General features: G+C 37.2%; 1 protein-coding gene across 3 annotated transcripts in view; it reads left to right on the forward strand.

Annotated features, from left to right (window-relative positions):
• hipk3b (homeodomain interacting protein kinase 3b) overlaps window positions 1-16,739 on the forward strand; it is a 74,094-nt gene that overhangs the window by 34,112 nt on the left and 23,243 nt on the right. For 2 of the 3 annotated variants that reach the window (XM_051871013.1, XM_051871011.1), the window contains exons 4-8: window positions 3,813-3,932; window positions 5,459-5,545; window positions 9,264-9,448; window positions 9,552-9,714; window positions 10,318-10,368. In XM_051871013.1, coding sequence (XP_051726973.1) covers window positions 3,813-3,932; window positions 5,459-5,545; window positions 9,264-9,448; window positions 9,552-9,714; window positions 10,318-10,368 — 606 coding nt within the window. The remainder of the gene's footprint in view (window positions 1-3,812; window positions 3,933-5,458; window positions 5,546-9,263; window positions 9,449-9,551; window positions 9,715-10,317; window positions 10,369-16,739) is intronic. The other variant, XM_051871012.1, reaches the window with a different exon arrangement.

Here is a 16,739-nt window from a genome sequence, read left to right on the forward strand (position 1 = left end):
AACGCCCCCTTATGGCACCAATCGTAGGGCCTCATCTCACAGGCATGTGGAGCCTTTCGTTTGACACTGCCGCTGTGTTATAGCAAGTGGCTATTAGACCTCTTGAATGTAGAAAAAATGCATGTTAGACTGCGGCCCTGCGTGCAGGCTTGAACATGTAGGCATATTCTTAGAGTACCAAAGTGATACATCCCTGTTTGAAAATAAAGCTGTTACTCTTAGAGGCTGAAACACCCAGAACACATACACAGGGTGCAGAATTATCACTCACCAAGTGCCAAATGTGTGAAAAAATAAAACTGACTTACTAGCCAGTTGGCTGATAATCTTTTTTTAAAAATGAATTAAAATGTTATGCATGATTTACATGGCAATGAAAGAATAACAATAATAATCTGATCCGAGGGTTGGGTATGTCTTTTTATAATAACTTTTACTGTAATTGAAAGGATACCATGAGAAATTCATCTAGGAAGCCAAAAAGTTACAGCTTTCATTGCTGTTACTCCTGTGTTAGAGATTTGCCACAGACAGACAGACAGCATTGACAAAACCTGATGATCATGCTATTTAGCATTATTTGTTTATTTGAGAATGTTCCAAAGAGCACCCCGTGCTTCAATGGAAGGTTTGGCAATGGAAGCAAAATCTGACCTTTTGTCAATGTTCATTTGTCAACAGGGTCAATGTCACAAATTAGACTGGCCCAAAAAATAGTGCTGAAGGTTAAATATTCCTTATTCATTTTATGTTATAAATTTGCTTTTGTAACAAGTATCACCAAAATTTGGAAAAATATAGAGACATAATTTTATACCTCTATATACTTTTACTTGTATCACTACTATAGCATCAAAAGGAGCCAGTTGAGGTAGCTCAGCCATCTGGTCAGGGTGGCTCTCAAACGCCTTTCGTTTGAGGTGTTTCGCGCATGTCCAATTGGGAAGAGACCCAGTACATCCTGGAGGGACTATATCTCCCAGCTGGTCTGGGAATGCCTTGAGAACCCCCAGGAGGAGCTGGAGGAAATTGTCGGTGAAAAGGACATGTGGGCACGTCTACTTAGCCTGCTGCCAACTCGACCCGGTCCCAGATAAGCAACAGGAGAATGGATGGATGGAAAGATGGATTACATATACTGGAAGTCAGCTGTGCTGAAGCTGGAAACTACTTATAACCCAAACCACTGAAAGATATTACCATGACTGGAATTTCTTTATTCATCATTATGGGCTGATATGTTATATGAGGTGTCTTATATGTGTCATTAGATGTGTCAACTGTCTTACCAGATCTTGCATAGCAGTTTATCTTCTTACTTCCTGTCCTCTGTGCTGATCCAAGACCTGTTTTCCCCCAGTCATATCAACATTGTGTTGACCTTATGTTGACTTCCTCTCAAAATGTCTTCATTTATTCCCATATCTAGCCATTCATTTCATCACCCAGAGGTTAAACATGTTTTCTCTTCCTTTTTCTTATGAGTTCACGTCTGAATAGCAGCTGGGAAATTTACAATTTTCTTCATCTGTTTTCCGCATGGACTCTGTTTATTTAGTCTTAAAGCTCAGGATTACTATGTCTATGTCTATGTGTGTGCTGCTTTGTGTGTGTGCAAAGAGTGTCTTATAGTAGCGACTGTTAACTTTCTTAAAGGTACAGTGCACCAAAAGATTAGTCATTTACTCATATGACTCTTTGTGAAACCTTAAACCTTTAAACCTTTAAAGTTTATCAGAAAGTGTATACTGTCATTTACCCTACAACCAAAGCATGTAGTGACTAGGAGGTGTCAACCTCCAAATGAATAATGTATCATAAAATTAATCTACATGACTTGTGCACTCTATTTCAAGCCTTCTGAAGCAAAACATAACTTGTGTGTGAGGAACAGACTGAAGTTTAAGTCGTCATTAACTGAAAATCTTCCACAACACCATAACTCGCAAACCTAAATTTCACTTCTGCATTCATAATCTGCTACAGAGGGGAATTTCAGATTTTGATGCCTACCATATTTAGGGGGGTGGGGATATTTTATGCCTCACTGAAGAAAGACGTTAGTAAATGATTACAGAATTTTCATTATTGGCTAAACTACACTTTTAAGTGTGAAGTTGCAGTCTAAATGGTGTGACGCACCAAATCGGCATCAAAGAACTACAAAAATCGTGAGGTCACCTGTCTCAGGGCCACACAACAAAGACTACAGCCAACAGTCAATTAGCACATATGTTCTGGGCCTGAGTGAGAGAAAATAACTGTCTATATCAGTAGGTGGTAGTAGTTTATATTCATCATTCAAGAAAAGTAAAACCAGAACTACGACTGCGGAAATACAAACAAACAAAGCAGCGCTTGCTTACCATTTTGAATATGAATCATGTTGGTTATGCTGTGTCATTATGATAATATTCACGTACTGGAATGCTAACTTTCTTAAAGATACAGTGCACCAAAAGCTTAGTTATTTACTCATATGACTTTGTTTTGTGAAACCATAAAAAAAAGTTTAGCAGGAAGTGTATGCCGTTATTTACCCTACAACAAAAGCATGTAGTGACCAGGGGCTGTCAACCTCCAAAAGAATAAAGTATCATAAAATTAGTTCTCATAAAACAGCCAATTAGCACATATGTTTTGCGCCTGAGTGAGAGAAAATAACTGTCTATATCAACAGGTGGTAGTAGTTTATATTTGGCGTTCAAAAAAGTAAAACCAGAACTACGACTGCGGAAATAAAAACAAACAAAGCAGCACTTGCTTACCATTTTGAATATGAATCATGTTGGTCTTCATTCCAGCCGGCCATGTTAGTTAATATTCATATTGGAATGCTCAGGTAACATGAAGATGCTAAATCTATTTGTCTTTGTTTTTTTTGTTTTTTCTTTTTTTCTTAGTAACTTCATTTTAAGGTGACGTAGTTACACGTTACTACATGTACTTACTATAGTAATAACAGTAAATTATGCATAATTACAAGTAACTAACCCTAAACCTAACCCTAACCCTAACTGTAGCTCCATAGTAAATACATGTAGTTAATATTACTCAGTACTTATTTGAGTAAATACTATATAAGTATGTCAATAAACTAACCTTTTTTTCTTATGCACTGGTTTGCTAAGCTGAACAGCTCAATTGGACAAAAAGCCAACATCGGGGTCTGACAAGTGCCAACGGTGCAAAAACTGAGCTGACGGACTCTCAACAATGGCCTGACATTGACCGACGGCTGACTTGGTGTGTCATGGCCTTAAAACATAAAAATGCCAGACTGATTTGGTGCAAATGTTCTCAACTTTTATTGTTGAATTTCTTTAGATCACTTCATCCTTCTCTAAAGTTTTCCTGCATGATGGGCTGTTTAGAACAGAAGAAATATGTTGTTGTTGTTTTTTTCTTGCCAAGGTGTCTCAGACATGCTGGCCTAGTCTGGGTTGAGAGGTCAAAGGGTCATGTAATCTGATTTTAAGATGTACCACCACAGTACTTGCACCTCTGCAGTCCCCATGTGACACTGAACATCTAATAGGTCTTTCTCTCGCACCACAGTGCTGTTGACGTAAGAGACACACAAAACAGCCACACACCCCCTCCTATAGGTTTCACACAAGCATGACTCCATAAATTGCCCAATTCTGTGTTTTTCAAAACACGTGCTGCGTACTGAACGTGTTATTGAGAACACATGGTGTTTCTAGGCGCCTTTTGTTGACGTATCCATTTACATTGGACTGTGTTAAAACATTAACAGTGATTGAGTTCAGCTAGCTCTGTTTCACTCTTTCCCATCTGTCTCCCCTCAGATTCGCTACATTTCTCAGACGCAGGGTCTGCCAGGAGAGCATCTGTTAAATGTGGGGACGAAGACGTCTCGCTTCTTTTGCCGGGAGTCAGACTCGCCGTATGCAGGCTGGAGACTTAAAGTGAGATCAAGAACTAAGACACATGCACACACACCACCCACCCAAAACACCTTTATCATGTTCACTAATGAAATATGCATACTGATAACATGAAACAGGATTCTGAACACTTCCCATATGTGACCTAATATTCAGGCTAGACTTTATTTTATTTATCTGGATTTGTTTAGATTCTGAAAAGTTAATGGTTAATATTATTTTTACCCACCCACATGGCCTTGATTATGTCATCATATATGGAAAATTGTTTCAGAGACAATGACCAGAAAGTATTTTGGCTTAAAGAATTACTTCACTTCAGAATTAAAATTTCCTGATAATTTACTCACCCCAATGTCATCCAAGATGTTTATGTCTTTCTTTCTTCAGCCGAAGAGAAATTATGGTTTTTGAGGAAAACATTCCAGGATTCTTCTCCATATAGCGGACTTCAGCAGCTACCAACGGGCTCAATGCAGCTTCAAAGGGTTCTATATGATCCTAGATGAGGAATAAGGGTCTTATCTAGTGACACAATTGGTCATTTTCTAAAAAAAATAAATAAAAATGTATATAATTTTTAACCACAAATGCTCATCTTGCACTGCTCTGCGACGCGCCATGCATTACGTAATACATTGGAAAGGTCACGCATGTCGTAGGCGGAAGTACCACGGTAGTACTGTCAACGTTGTTGTACCTTTTTTTTTTTTTTTTTTTTTGTAAAGTCCGTTTGACTTATTTTTTGCACGTTCGCTTTGTAAACACTTGCTTGGTGCTTCCGCCTACGTCATGCGTGACCTTTCCAACGTGATCATGTAATGCGTGGCGCATCGCAGAGCTAATGCAAGATGAGCATTTGTGGTTAAAAAGTATATAATTTTTGTTTTTTTTAGAAAATGAAGATCATTTCGCTAGATACGACCTTTATTCGTCGGCTGGGATCTTGTAGAACCCTTTAAAGCTGCATTTAATCTGCAATTTGGACCTTCAGCCCGTTGGTAGCCATTGAAGTCCACCATATGGAGAAAAATCCTGGAATACATAAACTGGAAGACATAAACATCTTGGATGACATAGGAGTGAGTAAATTATCAGGAAATATGAATTCTGAGGTGATCTAATCCTTCAAATATATCAAGCTATAATAAATCTTGAGATTTAATACTAGACCATTTTTATAAGATTTTATGCATTTATGTATTATTTAAATTCTACCGGTATATAACGAATTTAAGTACAGTATATGTCATGCAAGTAATTATTATTATTATTATTATTATTATTATTTTATTTTTTTTTGGACTGAATTTAATTTATGATCATAAAAATTGCCAAGCAATATATCTTTATAGTCATAAAAATAGTTTTCATTTTATTTAGGTTTTTTTTTGTTTGTTTTGTTTTGTTTTTCCCCTAAAAATGTCTATCTTTGGATTTTATAGTTTGTGCACAATAATGAATAATGCATTGTAAAACCAGGGACATGTATCAAAGTAAAAAGGGTCTGTTTGATTTTGTGTTTCTTTAATATACATTTGTTTCAGTCCACAGAAGAGCACGAGACCGAGACGGGGCTGAAATCAAAAGAAGCCAGGAAGTACATCTTCAGCTGTTTGGATGACATAGCGCATGTACGTACCTTTGGGCATCAAGGAGAGCTGCAGTTACTTTACAAATGCAAATAGAAAAGTCATTTTGTGCTGTGCAAGTTAAAAGTGTAACATGAACGAATCAGTGTCTATTTCCCAGCAGACAGCAAATGTTATTTACCTGCACCTTTCAATTCACTAATGACAGTAAATGTGTGTCAATCCTCTATTTTATTCAGTAGGACCACACAGAATTTGTTCCAAGCTTTATGTAAGTCAAATCTGGAATGGTTTAGATGAAATGTTTCCTAATATAAAAATATATTTTTTTAAACCAGTTCCTTTTTTATTGAGGGGATGAAAGATTTAAGTCATGATGACCAGTGAAACACTACTGGTAAGATTTATTTGGGGTTCATAAGATCTTGTGCTCTACAAGGCTGCATTTATTTGATCAAAAAATGTAAACGAGTTTCTGTGAAATATTATTACAATTTAAAAAAAAAAAAAAAAAAAAAAAAAAAAAATAGCCTTATATTTTAATATATTTTAAAATGTAATTTATTCCTGTGGTAGTAAAGCTGAATTTGTTAACAGCCATTACTCCAGTCGTCAGTTTCACATGATACTTCAGAAATCATTCTGATATGCTGATTGACACTCAAAAAACATTTCTTCTTCTTATTATTATTAAGTGTGATATATTTGTTAGGATTCTTTGGTGAATAGAAACTTCAAAAGAACAGCATTTATTTGCAATAGAAATAATTGTAACATTATACATGTCTTTACTGTCACTTACTTACAGACTCCAGACTAACTTTTCCACTGGTTGCACTGGTGCTACCAACTTTCTCAATTGGCCGCACCAGCACATGATTTGGTCGCACCTTTTTTTTTTTTTTTTGCTACTTTTTGCTGGGATTAATCACTGCATGCTAATGAATAGTTGTCTTAATCTGCATACCGTAGTTTTGCACTGATGTAAAAAGACTGACAGTGACATGAGACCTCATGTTGGCAAAATGTTTTAATCTTTTAACTATCAAAAAAAAAAAAAAAAAAAAACTATCGGTCAAAAACGGTCTGACTTTATCTTTGTGAAATTATATGCTACACACAAAAAAAAAAAAGCATGAAAAAAAAAAGCAGTAGACAGGTGGAATGTGACGCAAATTCACTCTCTGACAGCAGGTGGCGCATAGCAGTGATACAGCGTTTCCTTGGTTACTGCTGTAAACAAAGCACTGCGTTTATAAATAGCTACTTTATTCGGAGGTAAGACGAAAATAAAATGTCACTGCCATCGAAACTTTTCCGAAGACAGTAAGTTCCATTCAGAGATACATTCATATAACCCCTTACCCCCAATTCAATATCTATATTTTCTTCCTATATTTCGAGCATCGTGAACAGTGAGCTGCTCTGCCTGCTACAGAATTTTCTCTTCTTCGCATCCGTCTTTTGCGTCTCTGGCCTCTTGTTAAAGGGTTAGTTCACCCAAAAATGAAAATAATGTCATGCATTACTCACCCTCATGTCGTTCCACACCCGTAAGGTCTTCATTCATCTTCGGAACACAAATTAAGAAATTTTTAATTAAATCCGATGGCTCAGTGAGGCCTGCATTCAAAGCAATGATCAAGATCCATAAAGGTGCTAAAAACATATTTAAAACAGTTCATGCGAGTTCAGTAGTTCTACCTTAATATTATAAAGCGACGAGAATATTTTTGAGCGCCAAAAAAAAAAAAAAAAAAAAACGAATTTTCAACAATATACAGGTGCTGGTCATATAATTAGAATATCATCAAAAAGTTCATTTTTTTTATTATAAATTATTTTTAAAAATGAAACTTTCATATATTCTAGATTCCCTACATGTAAAGTAAAACATTTCAAAAGTTTTTTTTTTTAAATTTGATGATTAGAGCGTACAGCTCATGAAAGTCCAAAATCCAGTATTTCAAAATATTAGAATATTTCCTAAGATCAATCAAAAAATGGATTTGCAAAACAGAAAAGTTCAAGTTCTTTAAAGTATGTTCTTTTGTGCACTCAATACTTGATCGGCAGGACATATTACAGCAAATGACTTGCTCCTAGCACAAATTACTGCATCAGTGAAGTGTGGCATGGAAGTGATCAGCCTGTGGCACTGCTGAGGCACTATTGAGCCTTCAGATCATCTGTATATTGTTGGATCGACTGTTTCTCATCTTTCTCTTGAAAATATCCCATAGATTCAGGTCAGGCATGTTGGCTGGCCAATAAAGCACAGTAATATCATGCTCAGCAAACCACTTGGAAGTGGTTTTTGCACTGTGGGCAGGTGCTAAAGTCCTGCTGGAAAAGGAAATCAGCATCTCCATAAAGCTTGTCAGCAGATGGAAGCATAAAGTGCTCCAAAATCTCCTGGAAGATGGCTGCATTGACTTTGCACTTGATAAAACACAATGGACCAACACCAGCAGACGTCACGGCCCCCCCAAATCATTATTGACTTCAGAAACTTCACACTAGACTTCAAGCAGCTTGGATTCTGTGCCTCTCCAGTCTTCCTTCAGACTCTGGGACCATGATTTCAACATGAAATGCAAAATTTACTTTTATCTGAAAAGAGGACTTTCGACCACTGTTCACTGTCCAGTTCTTTTTCTCCTTAGCCCAGGTAAGATGCTTCTGACGTTGTCTCTGGTTCAGAAGTGGCTTGGTAGTCCTTTTCCTGAAGATGTCTGAGTGTGGTGACTCTTGATGCGCTGACTCCGGCTTCATTCTACTCATTGTAAAGCTCTCCCAAGTGTTTGAATTGGCTTTACTTGACAGTATTCTCAAGCTTGCGGTCATCCCTGTTGCTTGTGCACCTTTGCCTACCCAATTTCTTCCTTCCAGTCAACTTTGCATTTAATATGCTTTGATATACACTCTGTAAACAGCCACCCCATTCAGTAATGACCTTCTGTGACTTACTCTCTTTGTGGAGGGTGTCAATGATTGTCTCCTGGACCATTGCCAAGTCAGCAGTCTTCCCCATTAGTGTGGTTTCAAAGAACAAAAGATACCCGGAATTTATACTGTAGGGATGGTCATTTAATGAAACTCAAATGTAAATATTCTAATATTTTGAGATACTGGATTTTGGACTTTCATTAGCTGTACGCTCTAATCAACAAATTAAAAAAAAAAAAAACTTTTGAAATGTTTTACTTTACATGTAGGGAATCTAGAATATATGAAAGTCTCATTTTTTAAAATAATTTACAATAAAAAAATGAACTTTTTCACGATATTCTAATTATATGACCAGGTACTGTGCTACTCCGCAGCGGAGCCGAGCCGACCGGTCTAAAATAGTCTGAATAAACACTTATTATAGGCGTACCGTAGTGATTCAGGATAAGACAAAAACACGGTTTGGAAAATGGATTCATGATGTACTCGTTCATTATATAAATTTTGTTCATTTTGAACACAAAAAAATTTACGGACTGCAGCAGCTGCTGATACAACGCTGTCCTATTGCACACGCGCGAATTTAACTAAGCGCATGACCATGCACTCGCACAAATGCTACCACATCAAATTTTAACTCGCACATTCTCAAAAAAAAAAAGGTCGCATATGCCATTTTAGTCGCAGTCTGGAACCCTGGTTCAATGTGTATTACTATGCAGGCCTCAATATGAGTAACCTAAGCGGGTAACTAAGCATTTGCTGTTTTGTGTCCCTTTTTTTTTTTTTTTTTTTTTTTTTTTTTCAGGTGAATTTAGTGATGAATCTGGAAGGCTGTGATTTGTTGGCAGAGAAGGTTGATCGTGCAGAGTTTGTGGGTTTGCTGAAGAAGATGTTGTTAATAGATGCAGAGGAAAGAATTGCCCCAAGTGACGCCCTTAGCCATCCTTTTGTTACCATGCAGCACCTGCTAGACTTCCCCCACAGCAACCAGTAAGCGGCTTTTCATTCCTCAACCTTGTTTGTGATTCATTCCTTCTTCAGGAAAAGCATTTTAACTAACAGAGGTTTTGTGTTTTCAATTATCTCTTTACAGTGTCAAATCCTGTTTTCACATTATGGACGTGTGCTGCTCACGACCAGGCAGTTACGAGTCCCTCAGCCGGACCAAGGCTCAGTTTGTCAGGACTGTCCCGAGCACTGGTGCAGCACCCAACCTTACCCTGCCCTTCTGCAAGGTGACTGGCATTCACACTCAGGTACTGAAAACATTGCCTTTACAATGCTGCTAGAAAGTTTGTGAAACCCCTAAGAATTTTTCTTGTATTTTACATGAAAATCACCTCATATTTCTGCTCCGAAATCTCTTTTGACCGAGGCATGGCCATTTTCATTTGCTTTCACAGCTCTTACTTTGTTTACTTATTGTCAGATTTATTGTTTCCTAGCAACCTTGTAAAATTGTCTTTTGTGATGCTATCTTTAACACTTCATGTGGAGGTCAAAGCTATGCATGACGCATGTGCTGAAGGCCACGTGAAGTTTTGCTTCCTCTAGAGTTTGTAACCATAACTTTACAAAAGCGTACAAAAAGAACATACTGTTGATTGACACTTCCTGCAGACTGGAGTTTCTAACACCCCATCTTTTTTTTTTTGCGGAATTCAATAAACTCCCATGCTTGCAAACTTTTTTTTTTTTTCTCCTCGGTAGAGGGTCGAGTGTTTTGCTTTCGTCCATCTCCTTTGACATGATTTTGTGAGGCAGTAGTAGCTACACAACAGGTATACATGCACTAATTTCCGTCTCTTGGCGTGAATCTAAACTGTTTAGCTTAAATGTGCATTACATGTATTCCGCAGTGCGCAGTCATCATTTTCAGAACTAGAGAAAGCCAGCGCAATAATGTCACTGTGAGTATAATTGTCGTTTTTGCATTGATGATATATCTAAAAAGTAAGCTGTATTTGCCTGCAAATATTTATAAGTAAGCAGTATTTGCCTGCAAATATTTATTAAATATGTAGTGTCCTCCACTGACCAGTTTATAAGATGTGACGCATAAATAGACATGCACATGCACATACATGTCTACACCACCACAGTCCAGTCTAAATTTAATATGAAAATTTAATCAAGCTCGATCAGATTGATCAAGGTGTTCACGTTTCAGTCTGATTGAGCCATCAGTCCAATTATAAAAATTATTTAGGTGAACGTAAACTTAGCTACTTTGCCAACTTCTTTATTTCTGTTTCATGCTGCGTGGCAACAAGCGTTAAGGTGCGATACCGCCACCTATTGTGTTGGAGTGACAACCAGATACTGGCAATGGATTTACAATATTATCATATTTAAACTATATCAATATTTATTTATTAAAAAACTGCAGTATACCTTATTAAATGTGGTTACCTTATTATATTATTCCTAAGTAACTTATTGCTACATTTTATAGAAAGTAATGCATTAGTTATCTTTTCTCACAATAAGTTAGCTTTTTCTAATTGTCAAATAGATGTTTGATCTCACACATGAGAGAAACTCAAATATCAAATCTCAAAAAAAAAAAAAAAAAAAACAGCTGGAAAGGAAAGGAGGAAGTACATCTCTACGGAACCCTTAAAGGGACCTTTACAAAAGTAAAAAAAAAAAAAAAATATATATATACAAACTTTCGTGTGCACACGAGAAACATATCGCGTGAGCACGGTTTACAATTTCCGGTTTGTGTATACTATAACCGATTTCGGTAACACTTTATTTTAGAGTCTTTTAACTAGTTGCTTATTAGCATGCATATTACTAGAATATTGGCTATTCATTAGTACTTATTAAGCACATATTAATGCCTTATTCTGCATGACCTATTCTACATTCTTAATCCTACCCAATGCCTAAACTTAACAACTACCTTACTAACTATTAATAAGCAGTAAATTAGGAGTTTATTGAGGGAAAAGTCATAGTTAATAGTTTATATGTGTTCCCTATACTAAAGTGTTACCCCGATTTCATTTGTGCATCACAGCGAGAGTGTGGATGACATGAATTAATAAAGCTGTATTTGCTCAAAATTTGGTTTTCGTTAGTCCAGTACGTCTAGTACGAGGATGAATCTATCTACTTAATCGTTTGTCATTTTTTAAATGTTTGCCTCCCTTTATATCTAAAGTCCTTTATGTCTGTGGCTCTGCTCGCAATAAGCGCTGTTAAAATTGAATGAAGAAAATAAGCATTTCTCTGCCACCTGTAAGGATGCTTTAAATCCGACAAAATGGTTTAAGGGGATTTTGATCTTATGGAATACAAAATTTTAGTACATTTTACAATTCCAATATTTTTATATGGGACAATATAAATATAGCCTACTGTCCTAACAAAATCCAAATTTTTATCATTTTTACTATACCAATGCTTTTTCATGAACCATTAAACGTGAGATAGGGCTATGACAATGCATACTGAGCCCATTTTGCAGCGTGATTTCTTGACTGCCACAGAGTTAAATTAGTTAAAATGGACATAAGGCCTTGAAATATGACGTCTGATCAGCCTTTTTTTTTTAACTTGGCAAAAAGGACAATGCACACAGCCGTATTGCGCCATCAGCCCATTCACGATGCGGTTTCTCAGCTTTCAGAGAGAATGCTTTAAAGCGGACATAAAGCCGTGATATATACTGCCCTAACGAATGCCACATTTTGAGCAAATGTTTATTATTAAGGCGCATCCATACTCTCATTTTCTTCATAATTTTGAGCAAGATCTTTATTAATTCATGCGCTTCCATACTCACATTTTTTTCATAATTTTGGGCAAATAGATTTTTATTAATTAATGCGCATCCATACTCAAATTTTCTTCGTAAATTTGAGCAAGATCTTTAATTCATGCCATAGACTGTAAAAAAAATATGGACGTAGTGTCCGTGACGTCACCTGAAGATTTTTGAAGCGAAAAAGCAGCCGCTGCCATCTTGGCAGTGTGTCGTAGCGCATCACTCCCGGATAACTGAAAATGGGCAAAGAGGCAGGATGCGGTTGGAACTGAGGTGCCTGATTGCTGAAACCATGCCCGCCTAGCACGACGTGATCATGTTAGCAGGCAAAGGAGCTATCTATCTATCTATCTATCTTAGATACTATTTTAAATAAATAAATAAATATAACAAGTTATAGCATTAGAAAGTTCTAAAGGGTTTACTGTCAATCTGTGGTGTCTTTTTTACGATATAGATGCTCCAGCAACAGTAATATGATAATTTGGGTCGGGTGTGCAAATGACAACACGCAAAATCAAAACGGGGCTCTATACCTTTATAATGAAATAGCAATCGCGAGATGAATCCAATCCGTCGCACTATGGTAAAATTTGTCCACAAAAGCGTTAAATCCATGAAATATTGATATATTGTCCCATTGTTTGCGTCATACTTCTTCTGAATGATCTGCTCTCAATCATCATTCAAGAAGTTATGCAATCTGAGCAGCGTGTATGTTTTAAAACTGTATATGATCGTATACATTAGACTCTCACAAACAAATGAGCCCACGTCCAAAATAGTGCAGCAGTTTTAGTTATAATATCGGATAAGTCGGATTTTGTCGTGTCTTGAGAGGCACATTCTCCAGCCATTGTCATTGTAGTAAATCTGGCAGACAAATCTTTTAGCCAATGCCAAGACGATCCAACAACTTGTGTTCTGTTTATCTTCTGCATGTCAAGTCAAGTCAAGTCACCTTTATTTATATAGCGCTTTTTACAATGTAGATTGTGTCAAAGCAGCTTTACATTGATAACTGGTACATTGTTTGACTGCACAGCAGCTCTTAAAGAATAGTGTCAATGCAGGCAGATCAAAAGCACTGTTGAATATCAAAATGTCAAGTCAAGTGTCCCCAACTAAGCAAGCCAGAGGCGACAGCGGCAAGGAACCCAAACTCCATCAGGTGACATCAGGTGGCAGACAAGTGGCAAATTGGTGTTAAAATGGAGAAAAAAACCTTGGGAGAAACCAGGCTTAGTCGGGGTGCCAGTTCTCCTCTGGCCAACAGTGCTTTGTTACAATTCAGGTTGCTATCATAAGTCCAATAGGATCGCAACATTAAAAGTATTTATTTCAGTTCCATCCAATTGAGGATCGTATTCATCACGCCGGTATGGACGGTTGTTGAGGAACTGTGTCGTGGCTGTCGTGTCGATGAGGCCTTCACAGGGGATGATCTAGTTGACTCAATCTCTGCTGATACTTCAGGGCTGCGTTGTGGTCGTGTCAAGGTGCAGGTCCTTGGTCTCACCTGGATACGGCCCGGATCCGGTTGACTACGGTGAACCTCGGGATAAACAGAAAGACTAATATTAGCGTAGATGCCATTCTTCTTCTGATGTAACGAGTACATCAGGTGTTATAGGAAGTGTTCCCGGTTCCGGCTGACCTAATTTATGCAGCCTAATAATCCTTTAACGGATTTGGAAATATAAATTGGTAATGTGTTATGTGTATGCCAGGTTAAAGAGATGCGTTTTTAGTCTAGATTTAAACTGACAGAGTGTGTCTGCTTCCCGAACAATGCTAGGAAGATTGTTCCAGAGTTTAGGTGCCAAATAGGAGAAGGATCTACCACCTGCAGTTGATTTTGATATTCTAGGTATTATCAGCTGGCCTGAATTCTGAGATCGCAATAGACGTGAAGGACTATAATGAATTAGGAGCTCGCTCAGGTACTGGGGAGCTAAACCATTTAGTGCTTTGTAAGTAATTAGCAAGATTTTAAAATCTATACGATGTTTAACAGGAAGCCAATGCAGTGTTGACAGAACTGGGCTAATATGGTCATACTTCCTGGTTCTAGTAAGAACTCTAGCTGCTGCATTTTGTACGAGCTGTAGTTTATTTATCAGGCGAGCAGAACAACCACCCAGTAGAGCGTTACAGTAATCTAGCCTTGAGGTCATGAACGCATGAACTAACTGTTCTGCATTTTTCATTGAGAGCATATGTCGTAGTTTAGATATATTTTTAAGATGGAAGAATGCGGTTTTACAGATGCTAGTAACATGGCCTTCAAATGAAAGATTGGTATCAAAGAGCACACCTAGGTTCCTAACTGACGACAAAGACTTAACAGAGCAGCCATCAAGTGTTAGACAATATTCTAGGTTATTACGTGAAGAAGTTTTTGGTCCAAAAATTAGAATCTCTGTTTTTTCTGAATTTAGTAGTAGGAAATTACTGGTCATCCAATTTTTTATATCAGCTATGCACTCCGTTAATTTTGTGAATTGGTAAGTTTCGTCAGGGCGCGAAGAAATATAGAGCTGAGTATCATCAGCGTAACAGTGAAAACTAACGCCATGCTTCCTAATGATATCTCCCAAGGGTAGCATGTACAGAGTGAACAGTAACGGTCCTAGTACTGAGCCTTGTGGTACTCCATATTGAACTTGTGATCGATATGACATGTCTTCGTTTACTACTACAAACTGATAACGGTCAGATAAGTATGATTTGAACCATGACAATGCAATTCCACTAATGCCAACATAATTTTCGAGTCTATTTAAAAGAATATTGTGATCAATAGTGTCAAATGCTGCACTAAGATCCAGTAACACTAATAGAGAGATACAACCACGATCTGATGATAAGAGCAAATCATTAGTAACTCTAATGAGAGCAGTCTCAGTACTATGGTACGGTCTAAATCCTGACTGGAAATCCTCACAGATACCATTTCTTTCTAAAAAGGAACATAGCTGTGATGATACTGCCTTTTCTAGTATTTTTGACAGAAAAGTGAGATTTGAGATCGGCCTGTAATTGACTAATTCTCTAGGATCAAGTTGTGGTTTTTTAATAAGAGGTTTAATAATAGCCAGCTTAAAAGTTTTTGGTACGTATCCTAATGATAAAGATGAATTGACGATATTGAGAAGAGGGTCTATGACCTCTGGAAGCATTTCTTTCAATAGCTTAGTCGGTATAGGGTCTAACATACATGTTGTTGATTTTGATGATTTAACAAGTTTAGACAATTCTTCCTCTCCTAAAGCAGTAAATGAATTGAATTTTTCCTCAGGGACACTACAATGCACTATCTGACACGATACTGTAGTAGACGGTTGCATGGTTATTATTTTTTCTCTAATATTATCAATCTTGCAAGTAAAGAAGTTCATAAAGTCATTACTGCTGTGCTCTTTGGAAACATCAGAAGTTGAAGCTTTATTTCTTGTTAATTTAGCCACTGTATCAAATAAATACCTAGGGTTGTGTTTATTTTCTTCTAAGAGTTTTGAAAAATAGGCAGATCTAGCAGATTTTAAGGCCTTTCTGTACTCAATCATTCTCTCTCTCCACGAAATACGAAATACTTCTAGTTTTGATTTCTTCCAGCTGCGCTCCATTTTTCTGGCTGCTAACTTTAGGGCCCGAATGTGGTCATTGTACCATGGCATTGGATTAATTTCCTTAATCTTTTTTAAACGCAAAGGAGCAACTGAGTCTAATGTGCTGGAAAAGACAGAGGCAATAGTTTCTGTTGCAACATCGAGGTCTTCTAAGCTGTCTGGTATGCTAAGGCGATGAAAATGATCAGGAAGATTATTTATAAAGCAATCTTTAGTGGTAGAAGTGATGGTTCTACCATATTTATGGCATGGAGGCAGTTTAGCCGCCTTGACTAAATGTAGTATACACGAGACTAGATAATGATCTGAGATGTCGTCACTCTGCTGCAGAATTTCAACAGCATCAATATCGATTCCATGTGACAATATTAGATCTAAAGTATGATTATGACAATGAGTGGGTCCTGACACATGTTGTCTAACACCAATAGAGTTTAGAATATCTGCAAATGCCAATCCTAATGCGTCTTTTTTATTATCTACATGAATATTAAAATCACCAACAACAAGGACTTTACCTGCAGCTAGTACTAACTCTGATAGAAAGTCAGCAAATTCTTTGATAAAGTCTGTATTGTGTCTTGGTGGCCTGTATACAGTAGCCAGCACAAATGTCAACTTACATAATGTTACGTAAAGTACCATAGTTTCGAAGGAATTATATTTGAAAGACTTCTGACTAATACTGTAAATATTACTATAGATTACAGCAACACCTCCCCCTTTGCCTTTCTGACGGGCATTGTGTCGATAATCATAACCTTGAGGACTAGACTCATTTAAAGTAATGTAATCGTCCGGTTTTAGCCAAGTTTCTGTCAAACACAGCACATCTAGATTATTATCTTTGATAATATCATTAACAATAAGT

Source organism: Ctenopharyngodon idella, chromosome 18 (assembly GCF_019924925.1).
Source record: "Ctenopharyngodon idella isolate HZGC_01 chromosome 18, HZGC01, whole genome shotgun sequence".
NCBI classification, from domain to species: Eukaryota; Metazoa; Chordata; class Actinopteri; order Cypriniformes; family Xenocyprididae; genus Ctenopharyngodon; species Ctenopharyngodon idella.